The sequence below is a fragment of the Oxyura jamaicensis genome, chromosome Z, assembly GCF_011077185.1.
Source record: "Oxyura jamaicensis isolate SHBP4307 breed ruddy duck chromosome Z, BPBGC_Ojam_1.0, whole genome shotgun sequence".
Classification (NCBI taxonomy): domain Eukaryota; kingdom Metazoa; phylum Chordata; class Aves; order Anseriformes; family Anatidae; genus Oxyura; species Oxyura jamaicensis.
In genome coordinates this window covers 39,799,040-39,818,811 of record NC_048926.1, presented here as the reverse complement: position 1 = coordinate 39,818,811, position 19,772 = coordinate 39,799,040, and the positions used below count along the sequence as shown (strand labels likewise).

The window sequence follows — 19,772 nt, the reverse complement described above, 5'->3', positions numbered from 1 at the left end:
GTTTTCTGAGGTGTATCAAATCTGGACGTAAATGACAAGAAACTGTAGGCATGCACAGTAGTTTGGCTGATCAAGTTCTTGGTTACTGGTGACTTGTAGGTTGGCTCCGTGTCTGTGGAAAGAGCAAACAGTCTCCTGGCTGCTCCTTAATGGCCCGCTAGGTCAGTGAGGCAGACATTATGTTCCTTTGGCTGGAAAGTCCTGGAGGTCATAAAGATTTTGCAGCCAGAAGACAATTTTTCTAAAATACCTGAATGTGTATGTCTTTCATCTTTCTTCTCACTATGAATATTACACTCAAAGCTTTGAAAACAAGACTTTAAAATCCATCTGATAAGTTTTAATTTTGATAATGTATATTTTTGTGTGTGTGTGTCAGGCCAGTAAAAAGTCTCAGACTTTCACCCTTTGGTTCGTGTAATGGTTTTTGCAAGATCTTTTGGAATTAGCTAACTTCAATCTGGCATAGAGTGTTGGCTTGGGTTCTCTGAGCAGGAAATTTGAGGCTGGCCAACAGGCTTTTATATTACGCTTCCAAAATACCACGTTGAAAAGGTCAGGTGGGTATGATCCAACTGAGTAAGTCATAAATGTTTATATTTATATATACTTTTATATAATTATGCATATATACATATGCTTGCATATGTATATATGTAAACACTGCAAATATATATTTTATATTAAGCTAGTGAGAATGCAGGAAATTTAAATTCCAATTTTTCCCTTTGCATTTGAGACACTCTGTTTAAGTGAGTATATGCACCTATAGTCCTATGCATAAAAAGTATTTTTATACTCTCCATACCCAGAAAATAAAGGTGAGACAGATAATATAAAATAAGATTTTCCTATCATTTATTAAAATAAATGAAACCCTCCATGTCTTATTGTATAAATATATTTAAGGGCAGTATAAAAATCTGACTCTAAAATATGTAGATTCACTCCATCTCACTGGATGAAATGAATCTGATCTTCCAGGCTAATACACGGCAGGAAAAGGTCAGTGCTAACTGAAAGACCAATTTGCTTATGCCTAGTATAACTTGGAGAAGCTCACATGCACCATGGAGCATGAGTTTTCTTTTTAATATTGTGTGTGTGTGTGCCTGTGTGCGTTTATGTGTGCATAAGCAACAATGGAAAGATTTTGCTTCTGTGAAACTACGGAATAAATCCCTAATGCCTAGATTAAAATAAAAGTTTGAGTGGAGTTTGGTCTGCTCACATCAGTTCTGTTTATTTCTGCTGGATTGATTCACCATTCTGATCCCGATTTTACAAAGCAAAAATCTCATGTTGTTTATCCTCTGTTCACACAGATTTGTATGATGCTACCCACCACTGTAGTGCCTGAATACCACCCTAAGAGTCAAGATAGAAATCCTCAAGAGGGTAGCTGGCATCATAACCCATTTACCCTACTTTCCTCAGAGCAGTTGTGGCAGCATTTCCTGGGCTTTTATTCTCTCAGTCTGTTTTTCTTCCTCTTTAGTGTGTTTTTCTTGATTTTTTTTTTTTCTCATCCTCTTTCTATGAGTTCATCTGTTTGTTTTCACCCCTTTGCCATAACTAATTTTAGTTACAGTTGTGAGAAAGTGAAATCGACTGAGTGTTGGACTTCAATATATATATTTTTTAAACGAACAAAAGGAAGGACTTTTTCAGGAACAGCTAGACAATGAAGTCCCTTGCCACAGGATGCTGTGGAGGCTAAAAATACACATGCCTTTCAGAAGGGATTGGGAAAATTCATGGAAAATAGACATTACAGGTACCAGTAAACACAGTGGTATAGGCCACTTCAGCAAATTCTGGTTCAGCGAATTCTTCAGATCTCCAGGAGCTTAACATGTTATAGTAGGAGACAAATTCCTTTATGGTTGATTTGTTTCTTGTACTGTTTTCCCTAAACATCCATTATCACCCCACTCTCGTCCATCCTAGGGCTTGATATGAGTGTCTTTGGACTTTGTTCTCACTTTTTCCCTGTGAAAATGCTCAATGAAATGAGTAGTCTTTTAAAGTCTGTATTCATTAAATTAATTAATTCTGGAATTTCTCTTTACTGCTGATAAAAGTGTGTCTCCCACTTGTCCACAAAAGTCACTGGTAAATGACTAATAGTGTCCTGAATACCATAAAAACCTGTATCACCATGTCCAAGTCAACAGTATGGAAGGATACAGTTTTCCAGCTAGGTACCAGGTGGAGGAGGGCTGACATCTTAGCTGACATCCTGCTCCTCTGAAAATCTCTTACTTGTGTCAAATAAAGGTTGATTTTTTTGTTTGAATTAGCTGCATTTTATGTTTTGACCCTTCTCTGTCCTGCCTTCTCTGATGTCTGAAACAAGAAACCTCTTAAAGAACAGTCACTGGCAATAACAATATTAGGGTCTGTAAACAGTAGCATTAGTACTTGCAAAATGTGTACCCTGCTGGCTGTGGTGTCTGATATACAGTTATGGAAATGATATATTGGAAACAACTGCAAAAGTTACCCAGGTTAGAAAGTATTAGAAAGTTTTTCCTAAGTGGCCTGCAACTTCACAGTAGCTAAGCAAGGGAATAGGTTGCGTTAAATATTACACACTTCCTATTGGTATTTGGTAATTAATCGATACTCTGTTGGTTTTTTTTTTTTGTTTGTTTGTTTTTTGTTTTTTTCCTCTCATTTTTTGTTCTGGGTGTATTACTGATACTACTGTGCCACACCATCTGAAAAGACTCTTCATTTTAAAAGCAAGGACCTTTACCTCTAACAAAAAGAGCCAAGGAACCAGTTTCATTGAAGTAGAGCTATAATAGGACATTACTGGAAATCTAGGAAGGATCTGGAGGACAGTGCATGATATTAGTGTCCTATACACATCACTGTGCAGGCAGTATTGTCTACTAGACAATGCAATCCATTGAATATAGATGTTGCAATAACTACAATAAATATTGAAGCCTGTGGACTCACCTTGTTCTCTTAGTATGTTTCTCTTTCATTGTTTGCTTCTGCAACCCATTTGGCCTTGGACAGGAAGGGTTTTTAAAAACATTTGTCTTAAATATGTGTCTAACCACCAGAATGACTTTTGAGTCTAGGCAGATATATTGTACATTGATTTAACATAGTAATATTCAGTAGGATAAAATCAGATAAATTAATTTGCTGTAGAGGCATAGCCAGATACCAGATTTGGCTCTTGTCCTGTTTTTCTTAATTATTATTATTTTTAGCTGCTCCTGCTCTTTAATTGAGCAACAGCTGTACTCTGGGATAAACAAGCGGGAAAGAAAATGCACTGGACCCCTAGGGATCTAGGGGCATCTTCTATCCTTTTCTCCTGTTTTCTGTTTTCAGTCCAACTACCCTCAAGCTGCTGTTTAACAACTTCCCTATTCCACTCTCTGTACTTCTCATGTCCTACCCTTCTCTCCTCCAAAAGCAGATACACACTTCATGTGCATACATTCAGCTCACATCAACTCGTAGAGATGCAGAGAGGTAAGGATGAGAAGCCTGTTCCACTCGACTCAATGTCTGGGGAACAACCCCATAGCATGTCATAGGAGAAGTGAAATCTACCAGTTCTCCTTTGGTGTTACTCATTACTGATATATATAATCTAGGATAAATGATAAGACCTGCTCATTGTTATTTTTGAGGCTGCAGGCCAGGACATTGATTAAGCACTGGAAAATAAACAAACAGCCTCCAGAAATCAGGGTAATGATATGAAGGAAACTAATACCCTGGCTATGTCTGTTTATTGAAAAAGAGACATGAGAGAAAAATACATTTTATTTTTCAATATTCAGGCAGTTTCAGTAGAACTGCCTGCATTTGACAATGTTTTAAATTTAGCCTCCAAGATAGCATGCTAGTCCAGAAAGATTTGTTACCTAGCTTGAAACAATTATCATATTGTTCATTTGTCATGGTTTTTGAAAAAAAAAAAAAAAAAAGTGTGAGCTGAGTACAAAGATCCCACTGTTTGCTTCTCCAAGTCATGAGATAACTTCATAAAAATTTCTTTTGGAACAATTGACCCAGGAAATATTCTCATTCAAAACAAGAGCAAATGTAAAGCACCATGAGACACTAGGGCTGTTGAGAATGTAGAAAGCATTGAGTTCTGACATAAGGTGAAAAATACTGGCTGAGTGCAATCCAAATTGGTGTAATTTTGGTAGGTAAAGTTCAAATACCCCAAAACGGTCATTTAAGACAAAAAATGGGACATTTAGGACAAAAGAAGAGTGAATAGATGACCTGTGAAGAAAAATATCTTCTACCCCATTGCTTAAAAATAAATAAGAACATAAAAAATAAGCCAAGAGGAAAATGAACAATTATAGTATATAATGCTATAGCTCATACTGGAAATTCTGCACACTCGAGCACCCTCTCCACCTCCCCCACACCATGCAATTACAAAGTCTGCTCATGGCAATATGTCACCCACTACCACAAAAAGCAAGCAGAGAATCAGTAATTCTGAAGCTGCAGATGACAAAACTGAATGAGTTTACAAATGTCACAGAAACAGGTTGACCCTTTGTACAAAGGATACTTGTTCAATGGCCTTTGTCAGACCATCTTATATTGTTGTGATGCTTTTAAAATGGAGCGCTTTCTGCAGGATCCAATGGGTAATTGCATACCTTGTATGGAACAAATTATTGCAATTTAAGAATAAAGAACTTGATCCCGGTCCCAATGATGTCAAATGGAAAACATCGCTTAGAACATGATTCCACAGTGCGGAAATGTTGTTTCGCAAACGAGAACTGACCTCACCCTTTCATGTGTGGTTTTCTGAATATTCTTGGTTTTAGAACTATAATATGTCTTTAGTTTATTACAAATGTTCACCAGAATGCATTTATTAAAAATACAGGGAATGACGTCCACTCAACGTCAGTATTTATTGCATTCTTTATTCCAAGAAATGCTACCACTTTTTTAAAAAAAAAATTGCATCTGTTTCTTGAGAATGGCCTTAAAAATTAGGAAACAATTTTTGCCCTGTTAAACCTTAAGACTGAGATAGCAGCTCTACAGAAAAACATCTAAGACCACTCTTAAGCTACTGTACACTGCGCACCTGTGCATGCTATGAAGAGGCAACTGCCAAGTCCGTACCTCTAACATTTTGCAAGACTGATAATCCCTGTGACCAGGATTGGTATGTAAAATGGTTTGGAATGAATGGTTTGGATGACTGGAATGTAAAATGGTTTTGAAAACTGCTCCATGCTGGGCAGCATAACCCACACATTCTTAAAAGGCTGTTTTATAAGCAGATAGACAAATAAATACAACTAAACAAAACAATCTAGAAAATTACTGTGTAATGACTACATTGAAGATGTTACTGACACTGATAATAGAGGATATAGCAGATAATGCATCAAGTACTCTTAAAAATCTTTTTCTATCAGCATGAAACTGTCAATCAGTATTCAACCTCAAATATGTAACCAAGGTGTTTACAGCTGTTCCGGAATATTAAATTTTAGAAGCGACATTTACCTGTCACAAGTCACTAGCTCAGACCTCATCACAAAAGAATTGTTTTCAAAAGCTCCACACACATTATGGTCATAACCTGCATGGACAGACAGTTGTTTGCAGCAGTTAGGCATAGAAAACTGTCAGCAGTATTTTCACAAAATAAACCTGACTGTGGCTTGTGTAATTCAAACAGCTCTGTGTCAACCTTGGGAGAACAGCAGCTGGGAATCTTACGGTTTCAGTGGTTTCTTTGTATTTTATTTTGCCATCTTGAGAGTGACTTGGATTTTCCACGGCAAAATTAATGTGTAGCCAGATAAAACATTTTGGGCTCTGTTCTTAATGTTCCTAAAAGCCAGATAAACACTGTGAATGGTGCTCAGCATTTTCAGCCTCCTGCCTTATGACATCGTGGCCTTGCGTCATTTCTGAAGAATCCCATTTTATGCAGTAGTTTCATTTTTGTTGTTCTTTGCTTGCACTTTGCCTGGGCCATTCTTGTTGGCCATCACACTGCACTACTCCTTGAAATTTATTTTTTCTTAGATAAAACTTATGGATGGGTTGGCTGAGGACACTTAACTCTCAGTGTTGTTTTGTTGGGGAAGTAAACAAAACAAAACAAAACAACATCAACAAAAAACTTTAGTGAGTCATCCTTTGACATGCACTAAACATACACTTTCCTAGTAAAATGGCAGCTACATACAGAGATACATCATTTGCCTATAAAAATGAGAAAACACTTTGTATTTAATGAAAACATCGAAAACCCACTGGGGATTTAAATGTCAGTCATTGGCTGTATTAGTATGTGCCAAATCAAAGTTAATTCATCATTTCTGTACTGTAGTTGTTAAATCCGGAGTGCAGCTGGAAAAATCTAAAATTTCAGGCTCTTAGCAGTGCCAGCTTTTCTTGGAGATACATGAAACTTCCTTCGTATATTGCAGGTTGTCTTTGTGAGCTGGTGCAAAAGCTTCTGGGACTGTGGACTTGTGGCACTGGATGATATAACTCTGAGCCTGGGAAGCTGCCAGTCTGCTGGTAAGACTATGTCTATTTGTTGTTCAACAGCTGCTACCCCCCTGTTCTCTTTCTAATAAGGGCACTTCTTATACCTTCATTTTCCAAGCCTTTCCAGCAGCTGACTTCATTACACTGTGGTGTATTTTCTTTTTCCAATACGTATTGCAGTAATCCTATTTTTGGAGTATCATACATAGAGTGAGGACCAGGTTTTGTTCGCAGGGGTACTGGCTAACTCCTGATTAACTTCACTGACTTCAGTGCAGTTGTGTATCAGGGCTCATTACTTTTGGGGCACACCCATTTATAAAAGAAGTCAGACTGACAAGAAAGTGGCTTTAGGAGACCAGGGATAGACTCAAAAGCAACATTTTTGAAACACAGCGTTGTTCTTTTTGTCTAGAAGTACAGCTGTGTGAGCCAAGATACAGTTCCTTATCTGAGCTGCAGCTCTGAAATGTACACAGATAAGACAAGCCTAACTCTCCCTCCCATAGTGGGAGGAATTCAGTGTTTCTGAGACTTTATACACTCTGACATGCACAGGCTAACCTCTCTGAACTCACCCCAACTCTCTCTTCTGGGGTTTTTGAAGTTTGACAATGCAACAATTGTATCTTAATTTGGAAGCCATTCTCATAAGACAGGCACGATCTATAATCCCATTGTTTTTTGGAACAAAACCATGCCTTTGAAATGGTGATGAGGCAGATTTACCATCCCATTTGTATTGCCATGTAATAATAAGTATTTTATGACCTCTTCTGGCTGGACTTCATGCATTCAGGCAGCTAGCCATTACTGATCAGAGAGAGACAAGTCACACATATAAAGCAAACTGCCATTTTTCTAAAGTATTTCCAAAAGTTGCTGATTTTTCCTCTCTGTAGTTCCCAAGGGGTTTATAAATGAACGAAAGGGGAAGAACTGGAACTTGAATGTATAGTCATACTAGGACTACAACCTGACTTTGGTCATAAAATCATACAGTGACTGTTGTCACTGATGGCAGCAAAACATCAGCTCCTGAGTGAGAGATGCTCAAAGGCTTCCTCCTTTTCAAAAGGTGAACACATTTGTATGGTGGCTACTCCTGTATTAAAAACTCAAATTGTAGCAGTGTGTTGTATGTGATAGTGGAATCAGATGCCAAGGCAGCACAGGAGAGCTAAATGTGGCATTTCATTTCAGATCACGGAGACACCAGTCTCTGACAAGATCTATTAATATGCATGTTGCATTTACTTGAGCTCGTTAAACTGCCATGGATGCTACAGTCAGTGAAGAAGATGAGGCTGGTAGAGCTACAGAGTCAGAGCTACAATAAAATATATGAGATGTTTTAAAGAAAGTTAGTGGTTAGTGAGCTAGACTAAGGCATAGATTTGCCCAAAGTTGTGAAGAAAATGAAATTAAATCCTGTACTTCAGTTTAAAGCTAATTTTTATAGGCTTGTGACAGCCCTAAGTATTGCTAGGTAATTATAAATTATCTCAGCAGGTAAACATGCAATACATTGTTTGTGTAATCTCTCTATACATCTGTCTAATATATTTACAGTTTTAAACAATGACATCTCATTATAGATCTATTGCCACCCTCTCCTGGAAAGTGTACTTTTGAAAAAGATGAGTGTATGTTTACCCAGAAGAAGAGAGGTCGTGGAATTTGGCACAGGAGAAGGGGCCCAACTCCCACCTCTTACACTGGACCAAAAGGAGACCACACTACTGGGGTAGGTGAGTTAAGCTTCACATTGAACTTTCAGAACAGACATTAAGAGTTATTCAAAATACTTTGACATGATAATCTAGAACACAGGAAAATTTTTTACTCTCCTGTTCAGAACAATTATTAATCAAACAAAGTAAGTTTCTTAGGGAACCACCAATAATTTGAGAATGTTGTTTTTAGTCAGAATTATCTGCAGGCCAAGTGAAGAATCCAATCTTCACGTCCCAGAGTAGCCCTTTCCCTTGGGAGAAAGAGGACAGGGTGACTCTCTGGGCCCTGCAGAAAAGCCCTCTCCCAACCCCTTAGATTCTGCAAATATTCCCTAAAACAAAAATTCAAACACTTGGGTGGGAGCTCAGTTCTTCCACATAAACAACTTTCTATTTGAACTCAGAACAAAACATGAATAATACAAAAGCAGTCCTGCAGACCTTTTATCTTGAAAATCTGTTCAATCACACCACTTGTGCCATTTTATTCTTTGAAGGATGTAGGTGAGTTGGGCCCCCATTACCATGAATCAGCTCACACAAAACTGCATCCAAATTGCCACTCCATGACTCTCGCTGCTGACTTTTGGAAATGATGAATTGTATTGCTGTGTTGGGCACTTGGGTTCCGGCAGAAGACCTCCACATCAATTCCACCGACTCTGGTATAACAAATGAAACTGCCCTAAGGCTTGTGAACTTTAAATGCTTACATGGGTTTAAAAATATTTTTGGTGCCTTTCGATTTGTCCTCATTCACAAGGGATAGTGTTCATTCAACAAGCCATTCAACAAAATCATTGCAGACAAGCTAGCTTACACACTGTAGCAATCTAACGCAGTCTGCTAAAATTTTTAGCTGGATCATTAAAGCAGTTGACTTGCTTAAAAGGCTCACCAAAAACGATTATTATAATTCACTTTTATTGTATGTCAACTGTGATTGAGGGTACACTACATTAAGCATTATCAAGCAGAGTTATTCCAGCTGTGCATATGAAATCTTGCTATGCGCAAGTTTAATTCAACATATTGTAGAAAAGGATTTTCTTTCTAGCTAAGGAAATACATGTTTTGCCCTGTTTCTGTTCACTTTATCTAAAAGCATGGCTTTGTGCACATTCAGCAAAAGGTCTATTTCCTATTCCCTAGTAAAATTTATGGAATAGCTGCATCCAGAGCATGGAGATTAATTGCAAAGACAAATTTGTGCTGTGGGGGACTGTATGGCCAAAATCCTGCACATGGAATTGAGAATGCAGATTGGAATGTTTCATTTAGGAAAAAAAAAAATCAGGCTGCAAAGAAATTACTTTCTTCCACTGTCAGTTCTAAAAGGTGCAGATTCTAGGTAGAAAGATGAAGAGCCTTCAGAGATAAGGGAGTTTTAAATCTTGAAATTCCTCTTACATGTTCTGAAATAAAAAACAAGAAGCATTTCTTACAAACCTGAGCAAATTCTGACCAGCTCTATCAGCTAAGTTATGCAAACAAAAAATTTAGTCTATGTACAAATCAAGAACATTTTCCCAATAATGATACCTTTGTGCTGTGGAATGATTTTCAAAAGGGATAATTTAAATTCTTGTCTATTTTCTATTTAGAAGTAGAGAAGAGGTGTAAATGCAATATTTGAAAAACTTATATTTAGGAAGTTAACTAGATGACAAATTATCTTTAAGTCTTTGTTACCCTTATTGTCCAGTTTTTCTGCATCAACTAGATGTATGATAACCAGCCTTGAAATAAGTGAGGATTTCTCCTAGTGTTTTTTAAAGTTTGAGAGGGGTTTTTTGAAATGTGGGTGACAATATTGCAGAGGCATCTGTAGGCTATCTCTGTACTATCTGCCAGACTCTTCTCCATAATAACATCTAAAAGGAGTACATCACATTAAAAATGCAGGTTATTTTGGTAAGAAACTAAACTCCATTCTATAATAACATTCAACATTCAGGTTTATTTGTTGCCTTTTTTTTTTTTTTTCTCCTCTGGACATTTCCTACATAATATCATTTTTTTTCCTCTTTCAAATACTCGGTATTCTGGTTCTCATGTTTCCAAGGACAATATCCCTCTCCTCATAGGAGCAACACTTAAAGAGTTTCTTGCTAAAGAAAGAGGATTTTAGCATGTGTTTCTCAATTTCTAAGACAAACTGGCTTCAGATCCATTTTCAGTTTATGTACTTTGCTAAGTATTCTGAGATCTGAGACTGACAGTTTGTGTTTCTGGTGAAGCAAGAGAATCCTTTAAGCCTGGCCTGTGACAGGAAAATATGTTTACAGCAATGTAAACATTTGTTGCTGGTAACACACATCTGTTTGCAGCAAAGTGTGTTGAGAAGTAATGTGGATTTGAATTCACAAAATCAAGAGCTGATCTAGTCTTTCCAATAAATTTATAATATGATTCAGGCCTAAAAACTAAAGGCAAGTTACTTTATTATGCTGCAGTGTAAGCTGTACGTTTTGATGGTTAACTTAAGTAACTTTCAAGCATAGTGAATACAAAATTCTTGGAGTCACTTTCACTAGATTTGGACAAAACAGCCTCAGGAATTCTCCAACAGACTGCACCAAATGATCTTTCTCTTACAGATCTGCAGCTGTAGATAATCAGCCTTATCACCCTTTCTCTTTAGTGCTGCAGACCACCAAACTGCAACCCTGGCTAGAGAGGATGACTTCAGCATGGGTTTGTTTAGGTAACAGGGCTTTGAATATCCTGAGAGACGCATCTAGCAGCTGCTCTGGCTGCTCTTGGGCTTTCTCCTGCCTCACTGATCCTCAGGAATCCCCTCATTCTCCTGGAAACCATCTCACCTCTGGTACTCACAGTGGCAGAAGGGCAGCTTTCCCACTCCAACAAGACAAACAGGGAGCGATGGGACTGTATCAGGGGCTGCTGCAAAATCTGGATTCACCACCTGCTGGTGGGGCGTATGTTTCACACGAAACAGCTGATATGTGCAGCAGATGGGATGTGGGGATGTTTCTCAGTCTTCTGATAGAGCTTACTCCAGATGGAAATCTCGAAATGATGGATCTCAGGGAGGTGGGGGGAATAATTTTTCCACCACCAATTAATGACTGATTTTTCCACAGATCTAAGTTCATGACAATCTCTTGTTCACTGATGGATTCTAGATAATCTAGTTTTCCTCACTTGTGTCACAGAACAGAAATGTCAATGATGTCAGACGTGATTTAAAAGAGGTACTTTAGTTCATCTGCTTTGTTAATAGCATTGGCTCTAAACATAGCCTAAGCTGTACCCTCAGATGTACTTGCAACTGTCTTTCCAGATCTGCAAACACACCGCTGTCGGAGTGCATTCCTGATTTAAGAACAAATGTCATTCTTTTTTATAACTTTGCATTGATTTCTATTATGTATTTCATCAGATATACATAGTTTTTTTAAAGTGTTCCCTATATTGGCATTCACAAACATTACAATAACTACAATACACAGCTATTATAGTAACACTAATATTGCAGTTTACAAATAAAAAAACAAATATGTCATTTACAATGAAATATTCCTCATCAAGAGTTTCAGTCATAGGTTTGTATATAGTGAGCATGTTGTACATATTGAACAGATTGAGACAATGTGTTTTACTTGGCTAATAATTTTATGTCTTTTTAAGGATACTACATGTACATAGAGGCATCTGACATGGTCTATGGACAGAGAGCATACCTAATTTCAAGATCACTAAGAGGGGTCTCTGGAAAACAGTGCTTGACATTTTTCTATCACATGTATGGAGCTGGGACTGGATTATTAAGTGTTTATCTAAAAAAAGAAGGTGATGATGAAGAGATTCCTTTATGGAGGAGGACAGGGGAACAAAGCATCTCATGGCTAAGGGCACTGATAGAATATGAAAGTGATAGAACCTACCAGGTAAGGAAAAACAAACACAATGCAGTCAAAATGGTGATTAAGCTGAATATGTGCTAGAAGCCAAGTTTTGGGTTGCGCAAAAAACCGCAGCACTAAATGGACATCTGGACAAGCTGAAGTAATGCATAATTTCTTACAAATGGAACAGAATAGAATAGAACAGAATAGAACAGAACAGAACAGAATAGAATAGTTGGAAAAGACCTTCAGAGATCATCTATTCCAACTGCCTGACCTCTTCAGGCCTAACCAAAAGTTAAGTATATTATTGACGGCATTACTCAAGTGCCTCATGAACTCTGACATGCATGGGGCATCAACCACCTCTCCAGGAAGTCTGTTCCAGTGTTCAACAACCCAACTGGTAAAGTCGGTTGAACATAGTTTGTGTATTCATTAATTCAAAATTATTACTTTTAAAATTATTTAAATGCTATTTTCTCATTACTTCTTGCCAGTAGCAGTAGTTTTTATTTAGATCCCTTGTGCATTTTTTTTCCTTCTGCTGTCTAAAGCCTTGTCTAATTTTGATATTATCAATAAGCTGCGATAAAAAAACCTGCGTCTTGCAGGCTGATCTTTCTGACGGCAAGGACCAACGGCAAGGAACGATGCAAATTTAGAGCTCTGCCTTTGATTTCAAGAGTGTGAGAATCTTGGTATTTGCCCGAGCCAAAGCCTGCTTCTGTTTCTGTCAAAGAGAAAGCTAAACTGCTATTGACTGAAACAGCACTAGGTAGAAAACTGCAATGATCGCTAATCAAAGATGTATTTATTTATTTTTTTCACTTTGCCTTAAGATCCTGGAAATTAATTTTAAAAAATAATTAAATTTTACTGAAAAGCAAGTTTAGCTTCATTAGTAAGACGACCAAAGAATACTGTAATTTTTTATTTTTATTTTTTCTCCTCAGTCTTGCTTCACTTGGGCAACACCTGGCAATATATTTAGGCCAAAAAGCAAGATAGACATGCTAAATCATTGGAGTAAACTTATCAGTGGTCTATAACACAACGTCTTATCAAATTGTGAAAGCAAATCTGTTCCCTTCAGCAGAACACATCTCCAAATTCTCTGACCAAAGAAATCAGTCCAGTGATGGAGTATAAAACTTTTTTTTTTCCAAGAAGCAGGCACTCAGGACACACTGGATCCTTGAATAGACTGCATGGTTGATTTTCTTTTTCAGCCCTTCTTTTGAGGCATGGGATCCATGAAAATCTATGTCTTATCTTTACAGATTATTTTTGAAGCAATCCGTGGGGTGTCAATAAGAAGTGATATGGCTATTGATGATATTCTGTTCCAAGCAGGACCCTGTTTAGGTAAGTTTAAACTTTACTTTTCCTAGGAGACATCTAGCAAGTCACATAGTATTTTGTGTACTTACACAGGTGATATGTCTTCCCTTGAATCCCCACTGGATGGATCTTCATTTAATATCATGCTGCTGTGTTAGTGTAGAATTTCTAGTTTTTACTAAGATGTGAGACCATCCTTCAGAATTCATGCTAGTAAAATCTTAAAGCACTTTTAGCTGTATGGCAGTTCCACTTAAATCCAATAAGATAATTATACTCTCTGTTATGTCTTTTTATGTATGATAAAAATAAAAGAAATTACAGTATTACTCTCCCCCCCTATTTTTTTTTTTTATTCTAGAAGTGGAAGAAATTCAGTTCTCATCAGGCTATCCCGACAGCTTAAATGAAATTGAGTATTAAATACAATACAGTCTGCTGAACGGAATGGAGTGCATAGAAGGTTTTTACATGAGAAACTGCACAAACTGCTTATTTTAAAATGTGTTTTAAGTAAATACTGGACTGGTTTGGATATCCAACAATGTATAGGAAGAACTCAGAGCACTCATGATCCTTGCCTTTGCAATGAAATTATTGACTCAGGGCTTCTTAGACTGACTTTTTTTGTTGTTGTTATTTTTTTCTCTTTTGCATGAGGTATCAATTATTATATAAAGGCTTTTCATTTTGCACAGATTGTTCAACACAGTATTTTAGTGCTTTATTTTTGTGTGTAAATCTTTCTGGTATATAGGTAAAAAGGGGAAAGTAAAGGTACACAATTAAAACCCAATATTGTGTTATCTTAAATCTACATTCAGTGAATGTTTTGTGTTGGGTACAGAATGGATTTTTGTTAAGGAAATTATAAATATTTTTAAATAATAAAGAAAATTGTATTAGAAACTACTAATATCATACAGGTTAAGTGCAATTATTAATGAGACAATTCCCTCTGGGAAACTCTAACACTTTGCAGGCATTTTTTTGTGTGTTTTTGTATTCTTTTACTATAACAAATATCTTTGTCATCCTTACCAATAATAAGCTCACCTGTAGTGTTCCAGTATAATTCAGTGTAACCTATTGCCATTTTGAACTATATGAAACAAAACCCTTTGAAACCATATGTTTTCTGGCATACAAATCCTCTTTTCTAAATAAATTTGTTTGTACACGCACAGACAATGTACTTACACTTTACCCAACCACAAATGCCTTGCAATTATATTGATAAGATACTGAATTCACACAACTTGGCAATTTCTAAGATTTTTTTAATGTGTTTGTGTTTAAGGTTTTGTTTTGAAACTATTAAAACTTCCTAATAAAATATAACTTCAAAAATTGTCTGCTTTAGACTTTGGTTATTGGTAAAACAAAAAACAACTGAACCTAATATAAAAGCCTGCATTCATTATTTTAAATATGAAGAAAATGGGTCACATCATGTAAGGCATCTGGCAGAAAGCAGAAGGAAGCACCAGTATTGACTCTTGATTGACTATTGATTCTTACAGCCACAACATTCAAGCAGTTTCTGCAAGATGTTAGCCCTGAAAAATAGGAACAGCCTTTGATACTTTCAGAACAAATGATGCATCATTTCTAATGGGCTCTAAGAATCAACAGCACCCGGGACATGCTAGATCAGGTTTCACGTTGTTCTCAGGGTATTCAGCCTCCTGATATAGAAGTCTGGGATGGGGAGCAGGATAAACTCCCATGATTCTGGTGGAAACAGAGTCCTGATGCTCCATGGCCACTGTCAAAAGCCCAGGGGGTCAGATGGGATCCACCCAAGGGTGCTGAGGGAGCTGGCCGATGTTGTTGCCAGCTGGCTAGATAGCCGGGCCCAGAGCGTCGTGGTGAATGGAGCTATATTCAACTGGTGACTGGTCACCAGTGGGTCAGTGTTGGGGCCAATCCTCTTTAATAGCTTTATTGATGATTTGAATGAGGGAATTAAGTGTATCCTCAGTAAGTTTGCAGATGACACCATGTTGGGGGGAAGTGTCAATCTGCCAGAGGGTAGGAAGGCCCTGCAGAGGAACCTGGACAGGTTGGATTGATGGGCAGAGGCCAATGGGATGAGGTTCAACATGGCCAAGTGCTGGGTCCTGGACTTTGGTCACAACAACCCCATGCAGCGCTACAGGCTTGGGGCAGAGTGGCTGGAAAGCTGTGCAGAGGAAAAGGATCTGGAGGTGTTGGTCAATGCTCACCCGAACATCAGCAGGCAGTGCACCCAGGTCATCAAGGCCAAAGGCTTCCTTCTTTTATAAGAAACCGTGTAACCAGCGGGACTTGGGAGGTGATTTTTGCTTGTACTCTGCTCTGGTGAGGCCACACCTCGAGTACTGTGTTCAGCTTTGGGTCCCTCACTGCAAGAAGGACATCGAGGCCCTGGAGTGTGCCCAGAGAAGGGCTATGAAGGTGGTGAAGGTGGTGAAGGGCATGGAGCACAAGTCCTGTGAGGAGTGGCTGTGAGAACTGGGGTTGTTTAGTCTGGAGAAGAGGAGGCTCAGGGGAGACCTCATTGCTCTGAAAGGAAGGTGCGGGGAGCTGGGTATCGGCCTCTTCTCACAGGTAACTAGTGATAGGACTAGCGGGAATGGCTTCATGTTGCACCAGGGGAGACTTAGGTTGGAAATTAGGAGATATTTTTTCTCAGAAAGAGCAGTCAGGCATTGGAACGGGTTGCCTGGAGTATTGGTAGTCTCACCGTCCCTGGGGGTGTTTAAGGAAAAGTTGGATGCTTAGGTATATGGTTTAGTGGGTGATATTGGTGGCAAGGGACCAGATGATCTTGGAGGTCTTTTCCAACCTTAATGGTTCTATGAATGCTTTATATTGTCTGCACCCTGTTACATTCAGCTGTACCTTTAGAAAAAAAAAAAAAAAAAAAAAAAAAAAAAAGATAAAAAACTTTGCATCATTGTTAGGTTTTTCATTTTGGTGACACAAACAATTAAAGAGGTTGTTCAGTTACATACATTCAGTAATAACATCTACGTTTACTTACTGTCTAACATAGGCAATTTATTATTTCCTAGAGACTGAGAAAGAGCCCAAAGGAACTGACATTTTAACTGCCTATCCTAGCTACCTGCTGGTTACCAAACATCATTCTTGCTATTATAGTTTGAAAATAAAATCAACCAGAATCAATGGGCTCTTTCCTAAGAGTTAATACAGGTTTACAGCTGTTCTGTAAAGCTTAAGTTTTGGTATCAACCAAATTCAGATCAAACTATTTGAACAGAAAACAGGTGAAAATTAAGTGGTTAAAACCACCATGCTTGGTGCTTCTCCATACATTTGGTGGAACTTCTCTATAACTGAAATGAAGCACAAGATATAACCATTGTACTTCTATCTCTAACACCTTTATGCAGCTTGGCTTCATTCCACCAAAGTAATCAGATTTAGACTGATATGGACCAGAACATAAGCAAATTACTCTATTCTGCTCACAGTAGTTCTCTGGGAACCTCACTGGTATGATGATTTTGTTGGTATCACTGAGAACATTTATTCCTGAGGTGTGAAGCACTATCCTGACTGCAAATAAAAACTCTAGGGTATTCCTTCACTAGGGAAAAACAGCACCTTTCCACCCACTTCTGCTTCTGTAAGAACTGAAGAACAGAGGGAGGATTTGAAAGGTGGCTTTGAATTACTTCAGTGCCTAGTGAATATCAGTCCATAGAATAGCAAATTCTCAGACTAGTCCCTTGAAAAGAAGGGTTGTAAAGCACCTACAACCAGGAAAGATGCACTAATATTTTTCTACAGGCAAACTTTGGTTTTATGGTGATATAAAAAACATTCCAACAGCTCTGCTCAATTAGGAAACTCTCTGCACCTAATTTCTGCCCAGGATCCACTTTTTGTGTGCTGTTTGTTCCCCTCTCACCGTGGCAGTGGCTGTACAGGGATCACAGCATGGCAACGAGCAGTTCTGAGTCTGTTCTGCACTAGGCCTATTCACTGTCTGAAAATTTCTTCAGAAGTGATTGGAGAACCTACAAGTAATTGCTTTGAGCACAATGGTGGCACAGTCCATAGGACAACCATGAAAAGAAAGCCTTCACAAGCAACTGTAACACCTCAGACACTAAAAGGCTCATATTTGCTCTAAACATAACTTTGTGCTGCTGTGGAACGACCTTGAGAGCAGAGGAAAAGGCCTTTTAATGTCTTCTTGTTTAATACTCTTTTTATTCTTTAAATATTTTCCATTAGTTGACATTTTGTGATTATCCTTCCGAAAAAGAGAACCAAATTCTCATCTCAGTTGCACCAATAGAAATCCAGAATAACAACATAAAATATCACTGTTATTCTAGCTTTATACCAACTTACACAAAACTGTATTCTGGATGAATATTTTATCACATCAGCATAAACCTAACGTAAATCCAAGCTTACAGTCATGAAGCTTCGGTTGGACAGCTCAAGCTAAGCACTAAAAGACCTGGCATTTTATCTGTCTGGATCTGAACACAGCTCATAAGTGTGACTACCAGCACTCAGGAGACCCACTGCTCCAAAAGCACTGCCATGTAAGGCAGAATGCTAAGGACAGCACACTTTTCCTGCAACATGGAATACTGTCAGAAGCTTCTACCCCTCACACTCTGAAACAGTCTCATCCTCCCTCAAAAAAACACTAGATATGAGATGTAAATTTTACTTAATCTTAACATTTCCGTTGTAAAAAAGCAAAACAAAAAAAACATCAGTTTGTTATTCCAAGTTTCTTACTTACTTAGGAATGAAGAAACCTTAAATATTCCCTAACGTTACTCTGGTCTGTATTCATCTCCTTGCTGTTTTTTCCCCACTTCTCCCCATGTTTTCTCTGTCCTTTTCCTGTCCACCTCCTGAGCCACTCCCACCCACTAAATGCCCCCCCCCCTTTTTTTTTTCCAGCTTGCACATGGTCTTTGTGAGTATCATCAGCATTTTGCTTTCGTTGCTCTCATTGTTCCAGCTCACTGCTCTTATATTCTCTGTTGGCCCTTAAATCTTCCATCTCTTCTTTGAAGAACTCCTCTTAGCCCTGAGCACTGTCTACCTTGTGGCCTTCACAGTCTTTTTTTGGGGCTCTTGCTAGAATCCACACTCATCAGACACTTGAAAATGGTCCATGACAAACTCTGGGAAAAGATCTCTTCAGCAGAATCAGGCAGAAATTATGCTGAAGCTGTTCCTTATTCTAATGCCTCCTTCTCTTTCAGCCGTAACTGTTCATTCATGGGTCCAACTCTACCCCTGTAGACTGCAAGCTTGAGACATAACTGATTTAACAGACAGGTTTTATTATACAGAACATTACCAGGAATTAATAAATCAACGAAAAAATATAATATGGAAATATACCAGTGTTACAGGTTTACAACTCTGTATTTTTACACTCCGTCACACAGAATCACAGAGCTATGAATTACCAGAAATCTTATGAATGGCACAGAAATATCTTCAACTTTGTTCTCCTTCCCCAGCCGCCACGTGGCGTATTACTCGCGTGTGCTGCGGTTCGTTGTGCTTCTACACCGGCCCTTCGGGACACGAACCCGACAGAGGGTCCTGCGGGTGCCGCCCGGTTCCCCCGCACCCTGGGGCAGCCAGGACGGCGTCACTGGCAACCCCTGTGCCGATGCTCGGACTCGTCTGCCCAGTGCCACATGAGCACAGGCTTTTTTATTTTATTTTATTTTATTTTATTTTATTTTATTTTATTTTATTTTATTATTTTATTATTTTTTCCCAGAGATCTGTGGTGTGCAGGTTTCCAATGTGTGGTTACTTTGACTTTACTCTGAAATATCCCTTAAAAGAACTCCATGGCAATGTTACCTTGAGGAAAACAAATGTCCAAGATCTTAAATCACATGGTATGTACTGTAGCAGGCAGTGCTGTGCTATGCTGAAGGACAAGAAATACATCTTTACAGATCTTTTTTTATGTTCCAGTGTTTATTTCTCTAACCCCATCTGGAAACAAAATAAAAAACTCAGGCAACAACATCTGTTGCTCCTGCTGCTCTGAATTAAGCTAACTTAGTTTAATCATTTCACAAAACCAAACACTATTGCTATACCTTTCCAGGTGTTTTCCTGACTTATAGACTGAGACTTCAGTTAGGCTCACCAGTTCTTCTCATAAATTATTCTAATCTTATTAATTACAATGAAATCTAGACAACCTTTAATTTCTCTTTTGGCAGAAAGAAGTATACAGTCTACTGTGGATACTATACTTAAAATCAAAAAAAAA

General features: G+C 38.2%; 1 protein-coding gene across 2 annotated transcripts in view; it reads left to right on the top strand.

Annotated features, from left to right (window-relative positions):
• Window positions 1-14,835, top strand: part of MAMDC2 (MAM domain containing 2) — a 63,456-nt gene extending 48,621 nt beyond the window's left edge. The window contains exons 10-14 of one of the 2 annotated variants that reach the window (XM_035310273.1): window positions 6,468-6,561; window positions 8,130-8,282; window positions 11,922-12,181; window positions 13,423-13,507; window positions 13,845-14,835. In XM_035310273.1, the coding sequence (XP_035166164.1) occupies window positions 6,468-6,561; window positions 8,130-8,282; window positions 11,922-12,181; window positions 13,423-13,507; window positions 13,845-13,906 (654 nt within the window). In that variant the 3' untranslated portion in view covers window positions 13,907-14,835. Of the gene's footprint in view, window positions 1-6,467; window positions 6,562-8,129; window positions 8,283-11,921; window positions 12,182-13,422; window positions 13,508-13,844 lie in introns of those variants that run through there. The other variant, XM_035310274.1, reaches the window with a different exon arrangement.
• The last annotated feature ends 4,937 nt before the right edge of the window (window positions 14,836-19,772 follow it).